We start from the raw sequence: 18225 nt of genomic DNA on the forward strand, positions 1-18225 counted from the left end.
AGGAGGGGGAACATCCAAAATGTAAAAATACATACAAAACATTAATCAGCAATGTTTACTCATTTTTGTAAGAATTAACCTGGAGTCTAAATTGTAAGAAAAAGAATTACTTTTCTGACCTAAAACAAAAAGGTACGTTTGCCTGAAAATTAAATGGTGATATTAAGCAAGGTAATGCTTAAAGATCTGTTTTTAAATTATTGAAAAAAAACAAACCCCAAACTATTACTGAATTAAAAAAAATAAGAGTATCATTATTTCTTTGCGATATTTCAGTCTATGCTCCAAAATCAATCAATTCTCTATTTGAGTGACCATTAGTAATTTAAGTGTTCTTTTGGAAATATTGCAGGTTTTAATTACTGTAATAGTAATTTTGCATATTGGATGAGGCTTCTTTTCATTTTATAACAGATAATGTCAGTGTCTGAACTAATGATGTGAGAATGTACAATACTCTGGAGCTTTCACTGCAGTAATAATATGTACTAAAATCTTAATACTACATTTATTTTTATGGGTAAACATATTCCTAAATTTCATAACAAAAGTGTACAGATATCCTTTTGGATTTCTCAAAATAATGGCATTTCATTTGGGCTATTTTACTAAATTAGTTTACAAAAAGGGGAGACAATTAAAAAAGTGTATTTCAGCAGAGAAAATGAATAAGTTTTATGGCGTAACTGGTCCAGCAACTTCATGACCCCGTTCTTAGACAGTGTAGGATATCTTGGTATGTAATATTATTCAACACATATCCATAAAGCAATTTGAAGGGCTTCCAGTATGTTTCATGACCTCCATAATAGATTTGAAATCATATCTTCCATTCTATGGCAACTTCTGATATTGTTCATATCAAATATCTCTATAAATTTCCAATACTTTACTGAAAAAGTGTTGAGTGTAAAAATCTGACCATATCATGGCAAAAGTATTCATACAATATCTATACTGAAATCTATTTCTGATTGGGACAAAAAGTAACGCATGGGCCTTTTATGCATTTCACATATTGCCACCTGATAATGGTGCACTCCCAGCTGGATATTGCCAGGATTGCGTTTTTTGTTTGTGATGTATAATTTTTTATGTTAGAATATGTATTTGAATTATCATTCTAATCATTGAAATGTAGACTCTTAATATAATATAATATAATATAATATAATATAATATATATATATATATATATATATATATTATATAAAAAAAAACACCCCAACCCACATGTACACATTTTGGTATCACATAACTACAATGGAAAATCATGTTTTCTATATTATCCTTAGTGATAGTTTGTTAAAGGTGATACCATAAATATGGATAATAGTTCAATAAATCCATGAAATTTCACCTTAACACCAGAACACTGTTTAACATACTATATACACGAGTTATGTATAGCATGGGTAAATAAAACAATACTAAATGGAGGGCACATTTTTCAATATATCTTGTTTTATTGAAATATCACACTGTTTGAATTATCTCGAACACCTACACAAAATACAAAATTAAAACAATAGAATAATAAATTACCCACCCCTTTCCTGGGAAAAAAAAAAAAAGTACAATGATTGTCAAGGCTAGACAGTAGTCTAATAATTCAACAAATGAAATCACAAATCACACATTTTAAAATGCTAAATAAAAAGCTAAACTATAACTGCTGATACATAGTCATTGATTGTCATATCCATATTATTCAGTTAAATCATTCTTAAATACAATTGATATAAAAACTTCAAGTACATACACATTGTTCCACTGAATTGTCTGTTTTCCTTCACTTATCTCCATTTTAAATTTTAATCTGATAAAAAATAATCAAAATGATGCAGCATATATTTTCAGACTTCTTCGAAATGCTCCTTAGGTTAGCAATTAGACATTTCCAGTGTTTACAGCTTCCATAAAAAAAAAAAAAAAAAAAGAAATATGAAATTTAAAAATAAAATTGACCCTTTATGCTTTTTCAACAGGGTAATATTTTTGCCACACTACATCAGTATGTGTAAGGAAAAAAAAATAATTCTAGGAGTGGACAAAGTTAATCTCTCAAGTGACCAGGAAAAACACTGCTTCTTTAGAAGCCAATAAATACCTGAATGTGTATAAGGTAATCTATCGCTCCGTCTTGAGTCAAGCAGTAGTTAATAGTATGCATATGTCATGCTTAATTCTAAAATAATGAGTGAATTAAGTGCCATTCATTTAATATTCCTCTTTTTTTAGAATGCACGTTTTATATACTTACTAATTAACTACGTAATCTGTAAGTATCTGTAAACAAGTATATATTTCAGGGAACAAGTGGTGGCTGAAATTAAATAGATGATAAAAAGGTAGAAAATCCACGTACAACACTGTGCACGCCGTCAGGAGAACATAGATGCAATTTTAACAGCATATTTCTTTCAGATAAAATTATGTACAAATAAATTACTATCTTGGAAGTACATGAAATTAATGACAGAACTATTCATGCGGCTTGGTTTAAATAGCAGAGAAAACTAAAAGCAGCAGTCAAGTTGTTTGACAACACTTCAATAATTTAAGTTATACGAAATGATACATTATAAAGCCAAGTTAAACATTTAACTACCTTCACAATCCTTTTATTTTAATTTTATTTTTATTTTTTTACAAATTATGTCACAACTCTTATGATTTTTTTTTTCTTAGATAATGTGAAAAATTAGGCTTATTCTTAAATGGAAGTGTGTATCCCTTTCCTTTCAAAATGAATGAGGAGGTGCAGGATATACATGCATGTGTACACCATGTCAAAAATAATGTCATTAGACAGTTCCCAGTGTTTACTGGCCAATGCATAAACCTCCCCCGACATCCTCCGAACATAATAAATATCACAGCTTGCTTTTAATACAACATTCAGTGTAGAGACCCATGTTCATTTGATAAAGTGCAACACTGTTACAACAACTAGATTTCCAGTTAAACAAATGCTTTCCTCACTGGTTCCTAATCTTATAATGACAGGGCTTGATTTAGATTTGCATAACAAAATTTAGATGTCTCACCAACTTAAACATGTTAAAAAAAAGGTTGGGTGTAAAGGGAGAATATTTAACCTCTTGTTAAATACACCGACAGTGCATATGTGTTTTTTTTATGCGTGCATACATAACGCTAAACCTTGTATGCATGCATGAACATACATTGCATTCATTTCCAAAGTTCTTGAGAACTATCTTCTAAAGTCCAGTCTCTCACCCCAGGCAAGTTCAACGCTTCACTTTTAACAGATAAAGAGTTTACTAGTTCACAGTGAAATTTTCTGATGTGCCTGTACAGGTCTCCAGACTGTGTAAACCTTCTCTCACACCACTTACAAGCATGTGGTTTCTCCCTTGTGTGCACAACAGCATGCCGGCTCAGGTTGTGAGAGTACTGGAAACTCTTTCCACACTGAGTGCAAGTGAAAGGCTTCTCCCCAGAATGAGTCCTCTCATGACGTTTTAGTGTATACATACAAGAAAAAGTCTTACCACAGAGAGAGCAAGTAGGGACATGGACATCATTAGTGGGTTTGCTTCGTATACCATCTTGTTCTCGAAAGTGTGTACTTAAATGAATTTGAAGGATATGTGGGCTTGGAAAAACTTTGTTGCAGAGTGGACACATAAATATTTGCCCCGCAGGATTAAGCATGTTTGAAACAAAAGGAAGAAGACTAGTGTCCATGTTACTTTCTATCTGAACTCTATCATTATCAGGAGTGATCATTTCATCATCACTTGCCTTGTCATCATGATCCAACTCTCTTAAAACGGAATCTTCTCGTGCAGGACCCAAGTGGACAGACTCATAATGTGTCCTTACATCATTACCTATGACTTCTTTCACAGTGCTATGTTCCATATCATAATCAGTAGTATCTATATCATTTTCATCACATGATGCTTCTTTTTCTACTTTTACATGAACTAAATTGTTTCTTAGTGTTTCTGATGAAGAGAAGTAGGAGGTACACAGTGGTTCAGCTCCTGACACACTGGATTTCACAGACAGGTCCAGAACACAGTCTGAATCAGCTGTATCCCTTATAGAGGTATTAGACCTCCCAGATAAGGAGCCAGATGAGCTGCAAGGGCTAGGTGCTGTTTTCACAGCAGTTGTGGGAGTTTCAGTTTCTGCGCTAGTTTGAGTAATGCAGGTGGACTCAGAGGACAGTCTCAACCACATGCTCTCAGAGTCAGCTGTCAAATCACCTCTACTAGGAAGAATGTTCAACTTTTCAGCCTCACCATCTTCATCATCACTAGGCAGATCGCCTGCCATGTGGCTACTGCCATCTGAAAGGCTTTCTACTTTATCTGAACAACTTGAAAACTCTTCCTCCTTTTTTGTGCTGTCTGCTTCTGTTGTAGCTCTTTCTTTCAGTTTCTTTTTACAGACTTTGACAATGTCGTACATGTGGAGATAACTGGCAGCTGCAAGCACATCTTCAATGGGCAGATCTTTAAACTGGAGTTTCCCTTCATACATGAATTCAAGCAGGAGAGCAAAGGCAGGAGCTGTAACAATGTCACTGTTCAAGTTAACAATGTCTCTTTTGTCTAGCTGATCCTTGTAAAAGAGGTGAAAATACATGCTGCATGAAGCCAGTACAGCTCTGTGAGCTCGGAAATGGGCATCTCCGACCAGAACGGTACAATCACACAGAAATCCTTGATCTCTCTGCTCACTCAAACACTGTAGCAAATGTCTGCTATGTTCTGGAAAATCCATACTGTGTTCATAACCTAAAACAGAAATCTTGCATTAGATGATTCTTATTAGAAGTGCACTACAGTAAATCTTCAGTGACTTAACCCATATGAGAAATTCTAAACATAACCATCTTAAAACCATTTTTTTTTTTTAAAAAAGCATGGACAAAAAAATAATTGCACGTTTAACAGATCAAACTAAAATTTTAATTCTCACCAATGGACATACCCTTCACAATACATTTTCTGCCAGTGATAAAAATATAGAAAACAAACCTTATTCAATATGTATGGAGGGAAAGTTTATTAACATTTTAAATCAGGCCATGCAGGCACAGGATACCTCGCGGGCAGCTGTTCAAATTATTTAGAAGTTGTGCCAATACAAAAATGTATAAAAGCGAAAAAAAAAAAATGAAAAAAATAAAATAAATAAATAAATCAGTAGCCACATAAGTGTTACAATAAAACAATCTTACTTTATCATTATAAAACAAAAGAAAGCAAAGATTAACAAATACAATCACTTTAAGTGCCCTGTAACCCACATCAATCCTAATCCTTAAGAGGGCTAAAAATAAAGATTTGAGGGCAGCTCACAAGGTAGCTGTGATCAAATTAGTAGGCTGAAAGGACAGAGGGACGAAGAAGGAAGCTTATAAACATCTGATCCAGCTGACGGTGGCCATATGGCAGCTGCTGCCCAGATAAAGAGATTAAGAATAGAGGAGTGCGATTACAGCTGTCTGGCCAATTCAAGCAGCTCAAATCTACAAGTTCTAAATTAGTTTACTAGTACATAAACAAGTGCGGAGCAGAAATGCAAAAATATACAAATATAGAAATGTGAACACAATAGTCAAAAAGATGATCAAAAATCATCAAAGATTGGATAGCCCACAACCTTAATATAGGCCTGTCTCTTCACAGAGCTTTCAGTCTGCCAGACATGACTTAAAATAAAAATAACATTTTTTGGAGTGCTTAATATGCTGGAAAGCGGTGACAAGATAATAAACAGCCACAATAGGCTAAAACAAGCATCAAGCAATCATGATCATATAAAAGCTCTTTAGAATGGGGGCACATCAACACCGCAGCAAAGGACATACAATAAAACATACGATCACAAAAAAGTTCATGCTCTAAATAATGGGAAAGCAAAATGTAAATAAGCAACAATAAAAAGCAGGTAGCATGCAAGAAGAAATGATAATCAATATACAACTGCATTTCCTTCAAGTCCTACCTTTTTTATACATAGACCTGATGATGTACTCCCCTCTAAAGTGTTGTATGCTGGTTGTATATTGATCGACTCAAGGAAGGAAAAAAAAAAAAAAAAACGAAGGGAGGAAAAAAAACAAAAACAGACTGACAAACAGATGCAAAGTGGAGAGGATGTTAGAGAGGAATAGGATACCTTTTCCCCACACAGCTCTGCACACACTAACTCCCTGGCTGTGTGTTAGAATAAAAGGCTGAGGGATGGCAAGCTGTCAGCTGCTCTGACATCATGTTCAGATGGAAATGCTACCTCCAGCTGTGCTCCTTTTAATGCCATATGCTGCTCCTCTACACTCCTGCCACCAGCTTTTTCTTAGGAGAACTTTTTTCTTCAGTTTGTATAAACAAAAACTTCAAAGTTTCCTCTTCTCTAAACTTTCTTCACATACCAACTTAACATATGGACTATTATAATTATGGAATTTTCTAACAACTTCACACCATTTTTTATTCTATGTATTGAAGGTATGAACTCCGACAACATGTTGCTTAAAAGATAATATGCTGTGTATGTGTGCTAAAATTATGCACAGCAATACATATATGTACATATTTATACACAGAATAAAACATGCCTGCTTTGTGTGTACAAAGTCATAGCACAAAATAATAGTGTTCTCGTTAACAGAGGTATTTCTTATTAATTATTTTTAGAGAACAACAACATTAAAAAATTCCAACTCCAATTTTCCTAGTGATTAATCTAAACTTCGTGTCTTCCTGGCAAACATACACAGAAAAAGATGAAGATCTTGCTGCAAGTGGCTGATGAAATAACACTGCAACCTCATAGAGGACATACACAGGCTTCTCTCCTGTTTATGAGCCGTACTGCGAGAGTCATAAACACTAAACAGGTAGGAGAATCGCAACCTGATATTTATCTAGCTGAATTGCTAATTGTTTTACCAGTGTTTTGGTTTTCATTTTCTTCCTAACACAATTGGACACTGACAATACACCTAACACTATTTATTCATATGTAATGTGATTTCCTTGCAGCTCCCTTTCTGTAGCTAGTGATTTTAAAAGATGAAAATGTAAGTATTAATAATGAAATATTTTTCTTAAATATTAGCTTATTTTATCTACAAGCTATATTCCAGACAAAGAATTACATGAAAAGTGGAGCTCCATAGCAGCCGCTTTTGGAGCCTGCTTTCCGGGGTGGGTTACTACCTATAGAGGTGCTCCTGGAAGGCCATAAAGGTGGCAATCATATGATGCCCCCGCTCATTACACATCGCGTGGAATACAGAGAGATACATGATAAGCTCACCATAAGTGGGCACAACTAAGACTGTAAATAAGGCTGCCAGCCTCATAGGAGGGTCAGGTATAAGGACTAGGGGCAAACTCCAGCCATCATGCCTCCTACTCACCATACATTTGTTTTGCTATAGATGGACTATTGGTCCTCAGGGGAAGGGATAATGGTGCGTTATTTCTAAGACTGTGCTTGTGCATACATTTACATGCAAAAACAACACTAAAACACTTTATAACATATAAAAGAAGTATTGTTTCCAAAAGGAAAACCTAATAGATTTCTGTTACAAACTGAATTTACATGGTATAACAATGTCAATGTGAGTTTTTTTTCTCACAAAACACGTTAAAGAAAAAAAAAGCAGCCTGGTCTCCTTGGACTGGCACATTCAAGGTCTCTAGAAAACACTATGTTCCATCATCTTTAAGCTTAGTGGTTTACATGATAAATGCGAGATTCCTAAAAGGGAACATAAAACAATGCCCCAATTGCAACTAACAGCAGAAAAAAATGACATTCACAATAGGACTATTCTTCTAGTGGCTTATGGCAGGCAAAAACAGCACCACATCCAGAGTTTAAAAAAAAAAAAAAAAAATATCAATCACAAAAATAGAAATCTATACAAGCAGGAGATCAGGCTAATATACTACATATTACCACCAATATGGCCATTGATAAAAATTGCATTGAAGTATAACCAACTAAAATCAAGGTTGAACTGAATAGATAAACCAAGCTTAGGCCTCATTCAGACATCTGTTTTTCATGTACGTGCTTTTTTTCACGAATACAACATGTACTAATGATAGTCATATCATTAGTTCATATGTCAGTATTATTTTGTGGACAGTGTGTCCGCAAAAACATCATGGAGACATGGACAGTTTTGATCTTAGTCAAGGATCAAAATTACCTCTACAATTTCTTGTATACATGAAAATCATGGCCAGTAAATGGATGGCATTAGTGAGCAATCCGTGAATAACATTACAATAAATAGGAGAAGCTTTTCAAATGTATTTATTCATAAGTGATGATAAAAACTGACATGGACCAAACACTAATGAACCGCGGACCATTATTTAGTGTACCTAAAAATAATAAAATTCAATGAGGCCTTAGGGGTACTTTGCACGCTGCAACATCGCTAGTCAATGATAGCGATGCCGTGCACGATAGTACCCGCCCCCGTCGCACATGCGATATCTTGTGATAGCTGCCGTAGCGAACATTGTTCGCTACGGCAGCTTCACACGCACTTACCTACCCTGCGACCCGCCTCCTTCCTAAGGGGGCGGGTCGTGCGGCGTCACAGCGACGTCACACGGCAGGCGGCCAATAGAAGCAGAAGGGCGGAGATGAGCGGGACGTAAACATCCCGCCCACCTCCTTCCTTCCGCATAGCCAATGGACGCAGGTAGATATTCCTTGCTCCTTCGGCTTCACACACAGCGATGTGTGCTGCCGCAGGAACGAGGAACAACATCGTATCTCCTATTGGTGCGACATTATGAAAATGTCCGACACTACACAGATCACCAATTTTCGTCGCTTTTGCAATCATTTATCGGTGCATCTAGGCTTTACACGTTGCGACGACGTTACCGGCGCCGGATGTGCGTCACTTTCGATTTGGCCCAGACGATATCGCAGTAGCGATGTTGTAACGTGCAAAGTACCCCTTAGTATAGCGAAACAACAATTACACCAATTCATAAGCACAGTAAACCTATATGGATCAAGTGTGTAAGCAATACCTCCCACTCCCTCTCTTAAGGGGGCTTTACACGCTACGATATCGTTAATGTTTTGTCGTCGGGGTCAAGTTGTTAGTGACGCACATCTGGTGTCATTAACGATATCGCAGCGTGTGACACTTACTAGCGACCTTAGGCGACCTCAAAAATGGTGAAAATCGTTCACCATAGAGAGGTCGTCCCAAACTCAAAAATCGGTAAGGGTTGTTTAGCGTTGTGGTTCATCGCTCATGCGGCAGCACACATCGCTATGTGTGACATCGCATGAGCGAGGACCGTCTCCATACCGGCCGCCATGCAGAAGGAAGAGGTGGGCGGGATGTTTACATCGCGCTCAGCTCCGCCCCTCCGCTTTCATTAGCCGGCCGCTTAGTGACGTTGCGGTGACGTCGCTGTGATGCCGAACGTCCCTCCCCCTTGAAGGAGGGATTGTTCGGCAGTCACAGCGACGACGCCGACAAGGTATGTGTGACGCTGCGTAGCGATAATGTTCGCTACGGCAGCGATCACAAACAATCGCATGCGCGACGGGGGCGGGTACTTACACGCTAGAAATTGCTAGCGATATCGCTACAGTGTAAAGCCCCCTTTAGTCTACTACCAGATATTGGTCATGGTGAAATCCTATTGCCATAGCTAGTAGTTGTCCAAATAGACAAGGTAGTAATCCAGAAGCTATGCAAATATTCTGGTCCTCAACCTTTTTGACCTTGAAAACCACATTCAGCTCAGAGAGAGGGTCACGAGACACGTCCAGATCCCACCCCCCTCTCTGTCCTGTTAACCAGAAAGCCCATCAACATAATGAAAGCCAAAGCTTTTCCACAGAAATCACACCGATGCAGTATCGCATGAACCAGGGGTTCCTACCTTATCCAGTCAGATCTGCTCTCTGTGAAGGGCTACTCACAAAAGTTACCACCTAAAGACCTGCTTTTCATACAGTGCCTTGCAAAAGTATTTGAAGCCTGAAATGTGGGAAAAGGTTGAAAAATTCAAGGGGGCCAAACAAAAGATAAAAATTTTAACGTTATGGTGAAGAATCAATAAACAAGTAGGACACAACTGAAGTTGAACAAAATTTATTTCTGATTTTAAACTTTTAAAAAATAAAAAACTGAAAAGTGGGGAGTGCAATATTATTAGTCCCCTTTAAGTTAATACTTTGTAGGGCCACCTTTTGCTGCGATTACAGCGGCAAGTCGCTTGGGGTATGTATCAGTTTTGCACATCGAGAGACTGAAATTATTGCCCATTCTTCCTTTGCAAATAGCTCAAGCTGAGTGAGGGTGGATGGAAAGCGTTTGTGAACAGCAGTTTTCAGCTCTTTCCACAGATTCTCGATTGTATTCACATCCTGGACTTTGACTTGGCCATTCTAACACCTGGATATGTTTATTTGTAAACCATTCCATTGGAGATTTTGCTTTATGTTTTAGATCATTGTCTTGTTGAAAGACAAATCTCCTTTCTAGTCTCAGGTCTTTTGCAGACTCCAACAAGTTTTCTTCAAGAATGGTCCTGTATTTGGCTCCATCAATTTTAACCATCTTCCCTGTCCCTGCTGAAGAAAGGCAGGCCCAAACCATGATGCTGCCACCAGCATGTTTGACAGTGGGGATGGGGTGTTCAGGGTGATGAGCTGTGTTGCTTTTACGCCAAACATTGTTTGGAATTGTACGCAAACATTTCAATTTTGGTTTCATCTGACCAGAGCACTTTCTTCCACATGTTTACAGTTTGCCACAATCCACCTAGGAGACAGCAAACAACACTTTTTAATGCATATCTTTGAGAAATGGCTTTCTTCTTGCCACTCTTCCATAAAGGCCAGATTTGTGCAGTCTATGACTGATTGTTGTCCTATGGACAGACTCTCCCACCTCAGCTGTAGATCTCTGCAGTTCATCCAAGGTGATCATGGACCTCTTGGCTGTATCTCGGATCAGTATTCTCCTTGTTTGAGATGAAAGTTTGGATGGACAGCCGGGTCTTGGTAGATTTGCAGTGGTATGATACTCGTTTTGGAAATCTTTTTGCAACCAAATCTAGCTTTAAACTTCTCCACAACAGTATCACAGACCTGCCTGTTGTGTTCCTTGGTCTTCATGATGCTCTCTGTGCTTTAAACAGAACACAGACAATCACAGAGCAGGTGCATTTATACGGAGACTTGATTACGCACGGGTGGCTTATAGTTATCATCATCATCAGTCATTTAGGACAACATTGGATCATTCAGAAATCCTCAATGAACTTCTGGAATGAGTTTGCTGCACTGAAAGTAAAGGGGCCGAATAATATTGCATGGCCCAATATTCAGTTTTTTATTTTTTACAAAAATTTAAAATAAGAAATAAATTTTGTTCAACTTTACAATTGTGTCCCACTTGTTGATTCTTCACCATAAAATTTAAATTTTTTAACTTTATGCTTGAATCCTAAAATGTGGGAAAAGGTTGAAAAATTCAAGGGGGCCGAATACTTTTGCAAGGCACTGTAGCGGTTTGGTAGACCTCGTGCTAATGCACCAAGGTGGCAGACAGCCACGAGCCATATATAACAGGCCCGGATCCATATGAAGCTCCTGAGCCACAGGTACACAAGATGTTCTAGGCATATAGTTGTAAGTGTACTTCTTGTAATCCATGGCAATGACTGACAAAGTTAAATGGCAAACTGAGATCTCAACTCCTGTATGGCCAAGCAGTACCATCACAGAACTTTGTAAATGCTGTAAGAATGTTCCTGCAATGAAGAGACCTTAATAAATATCTGAGCACTGCAAGTGTAATTTCATAAGGAACCTCATTCAGTAGCCAGATGTACAGGTAATCATTTAGGGTAGGGCTATACGCCGACTTTAGCCATAACATCCAACCAAACTCATTTAGTGCTGCTGCTACATCACAGCACTGCAGAAGTGAAAGGGTTGCATTGCGACACCTTCACTACTGCAACTGTAAGGCTGCTTTCACACTACGTTTTATTAACATGCGTCATGAACGTTTAACGCAAAAACGGATCCAGTGCAAATGCGTTTTCATTTCAATGCATTTGCAATGGACTCGCGTCAACATGCGTTCACATACATTTGCGAGCGTTATAGTGAGGATCCAGCGACTTGCAGTTTAACTTTTTTCAAAAACGCTACTTGTAGCGTTTTTGAGCTGCGTCCAAATACTGTTTTTCACTGGATCCTGACGATACTGAACGCAAACGCATGTGAACGCTGGCATGCTGATTGACAGGATCCTGCTTGCTCTACTGAGCATGCCCAGAAACCAGCCTGGCGTGATCACTCTCTCCCCCTCCCCCTCTCCCCCCACCTCTATCACCCCCGAGAGCGGCAGTGCTTGTAACCAAGGTAAATATCAAGTAACCAAGCAAAGCGCTTTGCTTAGTTACCTGACATTTACCTTAGTTACCAGTGGCCGCAGCTGTCAGATGCCGGCTCCCAGTCTATCACGTTCAGTTCCCCTCACTCCTGATCACATTACTCCAATGCCCGCCCATAAACTTCAAGTGACAGGATCCTGCAAAATAACACATGCGTTTGCATGCGTTTCTTTGTAAAAACAGGATCCACTTTTACAGCAAAAAAAAAATGTTCATGACGCATGTTAAAAAAAACGTAGTGTGAAAGCAGCCTAACAAGCAAGTCGTCAAAAATCAGACTATACTTCCACGACGCAGTAGTGTAGGTACCGCAAAGCGACCCCAATTACTTCTATAGCGTTACAATACAGCTGCAGTACCGAGCGAACTTCTGTCACACACTGTGACCTAAGTGGCTGTGTAACCCTAGTCTTATAAGCTGTACCAAGAAAAAGCAATTCTTCCAATGGTTTCCTTACTATGATGGAAAATGTTTCTAATAGGACAAATGAAAAGTATCTCCCTGGAGGAAACCACCCTTTTGTGCACATGTGCAGGTATAGTATAAGAAATTCACTACAGATGTATCCTGCAAATCTATAGCAAACTATGCACATTGTGCGGGAAGATTTTGAGGCAGACGTGGCCTCGTTAGTGGTGACAATTGTGTGACAGATAAGTTAAAATGTACTGCATGTCCTATTACATTTTACATTTTAAACAGAACCAAGGTGCATGATAGATAATGTACCTATCATACATGAAATCAGAATGCTCATCTTAACCCCTTACTGACATATGATGTACTGGACCGTCATATGCTGGCTCTGTGACTTTGATGCACACCAAGCTCGCATTATTCCTGGCATTTTCCTTTAACAACCTCTGATAGTGTCATTTAACGCGTGCTAGTAGGGACGCGCACCATCTTCTGTGCCTATTGGCATGCCTGTGACCGGATCACGGGGCGCCGATAGGTTGCCATGACAGCTGGGGGTCTCGTGTTTGTCATGACGATTCTTCTGTGAAAGCCAGTGTTTAGAAAAAAAGGGAAAAAGGAAAAAAACAAAAACTGAATTTCGGTTTTGGTTTTTTTTTTGCTATTTTGCCGCTTGGAATTTTTCTTTCCTCTATACCTGTACATCACATTTAAATAAGGATGTTGCCTTTCAAAGGTACAACTTGTCCCACAAAACATAACAAGCCCTCATATGCTTAGGTCTACGGAAAAATAAAAAAGTTATGGCTCTTGTAATAAAAGGGAGGAAATAAAAACGGAAGGGCAGAAAAGGAAAAAAAAACGCCCAGTTGGGAAGTGGTTAAACTGCTGAAAATTCAGTGCATACTCGTATACAGATAGAAAACCGTCTGCTTTGTATTGCGGCAGACAAGCAGTCCTGAGCCACCAAATCGTGGAGTCCTCTCGTATCTGGCAATAGGGGCAATTTCCTCTTTTCTGTATATTTCTAATCCCTGCCTAACCGTCCCTGTATACACTAGCATAGATAAAGAGATCTTTAGAAAAAGATTTCTAAAGATCTTTTACTGTACGCATATGAGCGAGGGCACTAGTCCCAAGGGCATTATATCCCCCAACTAGTCTGCTCTCTTAGCATGTTGTTAGTACACCCCTGTGAGTATGCTAACATGCTATTCAATGCAGCGTCACCAGCGGTGCAGCACATACCTGTGTTCACTGTCCCTGCGGATTAGAAGTCCTGACACTTCCATTCATGCGCGGTAGACCTCTCTGAAGCTGGGACGCGTACACCCGGCTTCATACTGCGCATGACCAGAAGTGTCCGGCATTCAGAAGCGCAGTCACAGTGAACAAAAGTACGCACGTCACCGCTGGTGATGCTGAATTGAATAGCATGCACACAGGGGTGTACTAAGAGGAGGAATAACAGGATGGCAGTCAAATAGGAGCGCTAGGAAGCAAGAGGGAATTTGTTGTTGAGGTAAATAAAAAAAACCTTTTATTGTTAATAACCCTCTAATGGCCACTAAGTATAAGTCCGCGACACAATGTATACATTTTTCACCGGTGGATTTTCTGCATCTAATGCAAATATATATATATATATCTCAGCACATAAACCCAGTCCCAGCGTGGCTGCAAGAGAAACTGACATGTTCCAGATCTCACACATGTGCCGAAACGTCAGTTTGTGCAATGTAAAAAAGAAGCACAGTGGGCAGGAGATCTCTACAAATCCCTTCTACTTTGCTGGAACTGGAAGACACAGCCTTTTTGGGCAGTAAATATGTAGCGTCAAAAACTCACCGAAGACTTATCATGGGACCTTTGTATGAACACACATCTTATAGACACCATTGTATCCAAATAGGTTTTGAGGCAGTAAATGCTCTAGGCTAAAGGCCCCGTCACACTAAGCAACATCGCTGCTAACGAACAACTTTTGTGACGTTGCTAGCGATGTTGCTGTGTGTGACATCCAGCAACAACCTGGCCCCTGCTGTGAGGTCGTTGGTTGTTGCTGAATGTCCTGGGCCATTTTTTAGTTGTTGCTGTCCTGCTGTGAAGCACAGATCGCTGTGTGTGACAGCGAGACAGCAACAACTAAATGTGCAGGCAGGAGCCGGCTTCTGCGGAGGCTGGTATCCACAGTAAACATCGGGTAACCAAGAAGCCCTGTCCTTGGTTACCCGATATTTACCTTCGATACCAGCCTCCGCCGCTCTCACTGTCAGTGCCGGCTCCTGCTCTGTGCACATGTAGCTGCAGGACACATTGGGTTAATTAACCCGATGTGTGCTGCAGCTAGGAGAGCAGGGAGCCAGCGCTAAGCATTGTGCGCTGCTCCCTGCTCTGTGCACATGTAGCTGCAGCACACATCGGGTAATTAACCCGATGTGTGCTGTAACTAGGAGAGCAAGGAGCCAGCGCTAAGCGGTGTGCGCTGCTCCCTGCTCTGTGCACATTTAGCTGCAGCATACATCGGGTAATTAACCCGATGTGTGCTGTAACTAGGAGAGCAGGGAGCCAGCGCTCAGTGTGCGCTGCTCCCTGATCTCTGCACTTGTAGCTCCGTGCGGTGGTAACCAAGGTAAATATCGGGTTGGTTACCGATATTTACCTTAGTTACCAAGCGCAGCATCTTCCACGCGGCGCTGGGGGCTGGTCACTGGTTGCTGGTGAGCTCACCAGCAACTCGTGTAGCCACGCTCCAGCGATCCCTGCCAGGTCAGGTTGCTGGTGGGATCGCTGGAGCGTCGCAGTGTGACATCTCACCAGCAACCTCCTAGCAACTTACCAGCGATCCCTATCGTTGTTGGGATCGCTGGTAAGTTGCTTAGTGTGACGGTACCTTAAGGCTATGTGCGCACTAGAGATGTGAAGTTTCTCGAGAAAATCTTCGAGAAACTTCTGGGAGTGAAGATTTGCTGAACTCCGGAAAAAATCCGCGGCAAAACCGCATGCGGATTTACCGCGGATTTGCCGCGAAATTGCCGCGATTTTCCCGCGGGTGGTTCCCTGCAGATTTTTGCAGGCTGTACTGCAGAAATCCGCGGGATACCTGCGGATTTAATGGACATGTTCATTTTCTCAAGAAAGTTTCTCGAGAAATTTCCGCACCGAAACTTTCTTGAGAAAAATCCGCACCAGTGCGCACAGCTTTTTTTTTTTCTCATAGAATTTCATGGGAAATGTCTGCACAAAGATTGCAGACATTTCTCAAGAAATTTCCGCGGCAAATCCGCGGGTAAATCCGCGGGTATTTTGCTCTAGTGCGCACATAGCCTAAGGCAGTGGAAGAAATGTCAGATTTTAACTATTTCTACCATGTGTAAATATACCCTATAAGCACTAGAAAAGGAATGATGAATTGTGGCGACATACAATAGTGCTGATAAAATAGCTTATATATTAATGAGCCGGTGATAAAATTTCATTTAGAGATTATAAAAATCTAATACCCATGCAAGTGATGGGGTCACTGATCCATACAGTCATGGCGAAAAGTGTTGGCACCATTGAAATTGTTCCTGAAAATTAAGTATTTCTCCCAGAAAATGATTGCAATTACACATTTTGTTATACTTGTGTCTATTTTCTTTGTGTGTATTAGAACAATATAAATAAAAAAAAAAAAAGGGCAAAGTGGACAGAATTTCACAAATAACGGGCAGGACAAAATTGTTGGCACCCTCAACTTAGTATTTGGTTGCACACCCTTTGGAATAAATAACTGCAATCAACTGCAATCAATCCCTTCCTATACCATCACCAAGTTTCTTACATCTCTAAACTGAAATTTTGGACCATTCTTTCGCAAACTGCTGCAGGTCCCTCATATTTAACCCCTTAAGGACAAAGCCACTTAGTAAATTTGACCAGTATTACTTTATGAATTGATAACTTTGGAACATTTCACCATATCTCATTGATTCTGAGAATGTTTTTTCGTGACATGTACTTAATGATAGTGGTAAATATTGGTGAATATTTGCATTTATTCATAAAAATATCAATACTATTGCAAAATATCTGAAAATTTCACAATTTACAAACTTTGAATTTTAAATACTCATAAATCAGATAGTTACACTGCACTAAACAGTTAAACAACATTTCCCACATGTCTAGTTTATATCAGCACCATTGCTAAAGCATAAATTGTGGGGGGTAGAAATGTTAAAAGGTTTTCAGCAATTTTTCATTTTTCCAACAAAATTTAGAAAACCAATATTTTTTTAGGGACAACATTACATTTGAAATGACTCAGGGGCCTAAGTGACAGAAAATACCCAAAAGTGACACCATTCTAAAAACTGCACCTCTCATACTGCTGAAATCCACATTAAACAAATTTATTAACCCTGAATACATAACATGAAGTAAAGCAATGTTGCGTTAGCTCCAGATTTTGCATTTTCACAAGGGTAGCAGTAGAAAGTAAACCATACAATTTGTTGTGCAATTTCTCCTGAGTACACTTATACCCCATACAGTGCTGGCCAAAAGTATTGGCACCCCTGCAATTCTGTCAGATTATAATAATTTTCAAGAAGAAACTGAGTATTATCACAAATTCTTTGGTATTATTATCTTCATTTATTTTGCTTGCAATGAAAAAACACAAAAGAGAATGAAACAAAAATCACATCATTGATCATTTCACACAAAACTCCAAAAAATGGGCCAGACAAAAGTATTGCCACCCTTAGCTTAATACTTGGTTGCACAACCTTTAGCCAAAATAACTGCGAACAACCACTTCCGGTAACCATCAATGAGTTTCTTGCAATGCTCTGCTGGAATGTTAGACCATTCTTTTTTGGTAAACTGCTCCAGGTTCCTGAGATTTGAAGGGTGCCTTCTCCAAACTGCCATTTTGAGATCTCTCCACAGGTGTTCTATGGGATTCAGGTCTGGACTCATTGCTGGCCACTTTAGTAGTCTCCAGTGCTTTCTCTCAAACCATTTTCTAGTGCTTTTTGAAGTGTGTTTTGGGTCATTGTCCTGCTGAAAGACCCATGACCTCTGAGAGAGACCCAGCTTTCTCACACTGGGCCCTACATTATGCTGCAAAGTTTGTTGGTAGTCTTCAGACTTCATAATGCCATGCACACGGTCAAGCAGTCCAGTGCCAGAGGCAGCAAAGCAACCCAAAACATCAGGGAACCTCCGCCATGTTTGACTGTAGGGACAGTGTTCTTTTCTTTGAATACCTCTTTTTTTTTTCCTGTAAATTCTATGTTGATGGCTTTTCCCAAAAAGCTCTACTTTTGTCTCATCTGACCAGAGAACATTCTTCCAAAA

The 18225-nt window shown here is 39.4% G+C and overlaps 1 protein-coding gene across 4 annotated transcripts in view; it reads right to left on the reverse strand.

Annotated features, from left to right (window-relative positions):
* Nucleotides 1-1446: 1446 nt before the first annotated feature.
* ZBTB18 (zinc finger and BTB domain containing 18) overlaps nucleotides 1447-18225 on the reverse strand; it is a 36517-nt gene continuing 19738 nt past the window's right edge. For 2 of the 4 annotated variants that reach the window (XM_075339697.1, XM_075339695.1), the window contains one exon: nucleotides 1447-4775. In XM_075339697.1, the coding sequence (XP_075195812.1) occupies nucleotides 3196-4761 (1566 nt within the window). In that variant the 5' untranslated portion in view covers nucleotides 4762-4775 and the 3' untranslated portion in view covers nucleotides 1447-3195. Of the gene's footprint in view, nucleotides 4776-5991; nucleotides 6198-18225 lie in introns of those variants that run through there. The other 2 variants (XM_075339696.1, XM_075339699.1) reach the window with 2 other exon arrangements.

This window comes from Anomaloglossus baeobatrachus, chromosome 3, assembly GCF_048569485.1.
Source record: "Anomaloglossus baeobatrachus isolate aAnoBae1 chromosome 3, aAnoBae1.hap1, whole genome shotgun sequence".
Classification (NCBI taxonomy): domain Eukaryota; kingdom Metazoa; phylum Chordata; class Amphibia; order Anura; family Aromobatidae; genus Anomaloglossus; species Anomaloglossus baeobatrachus.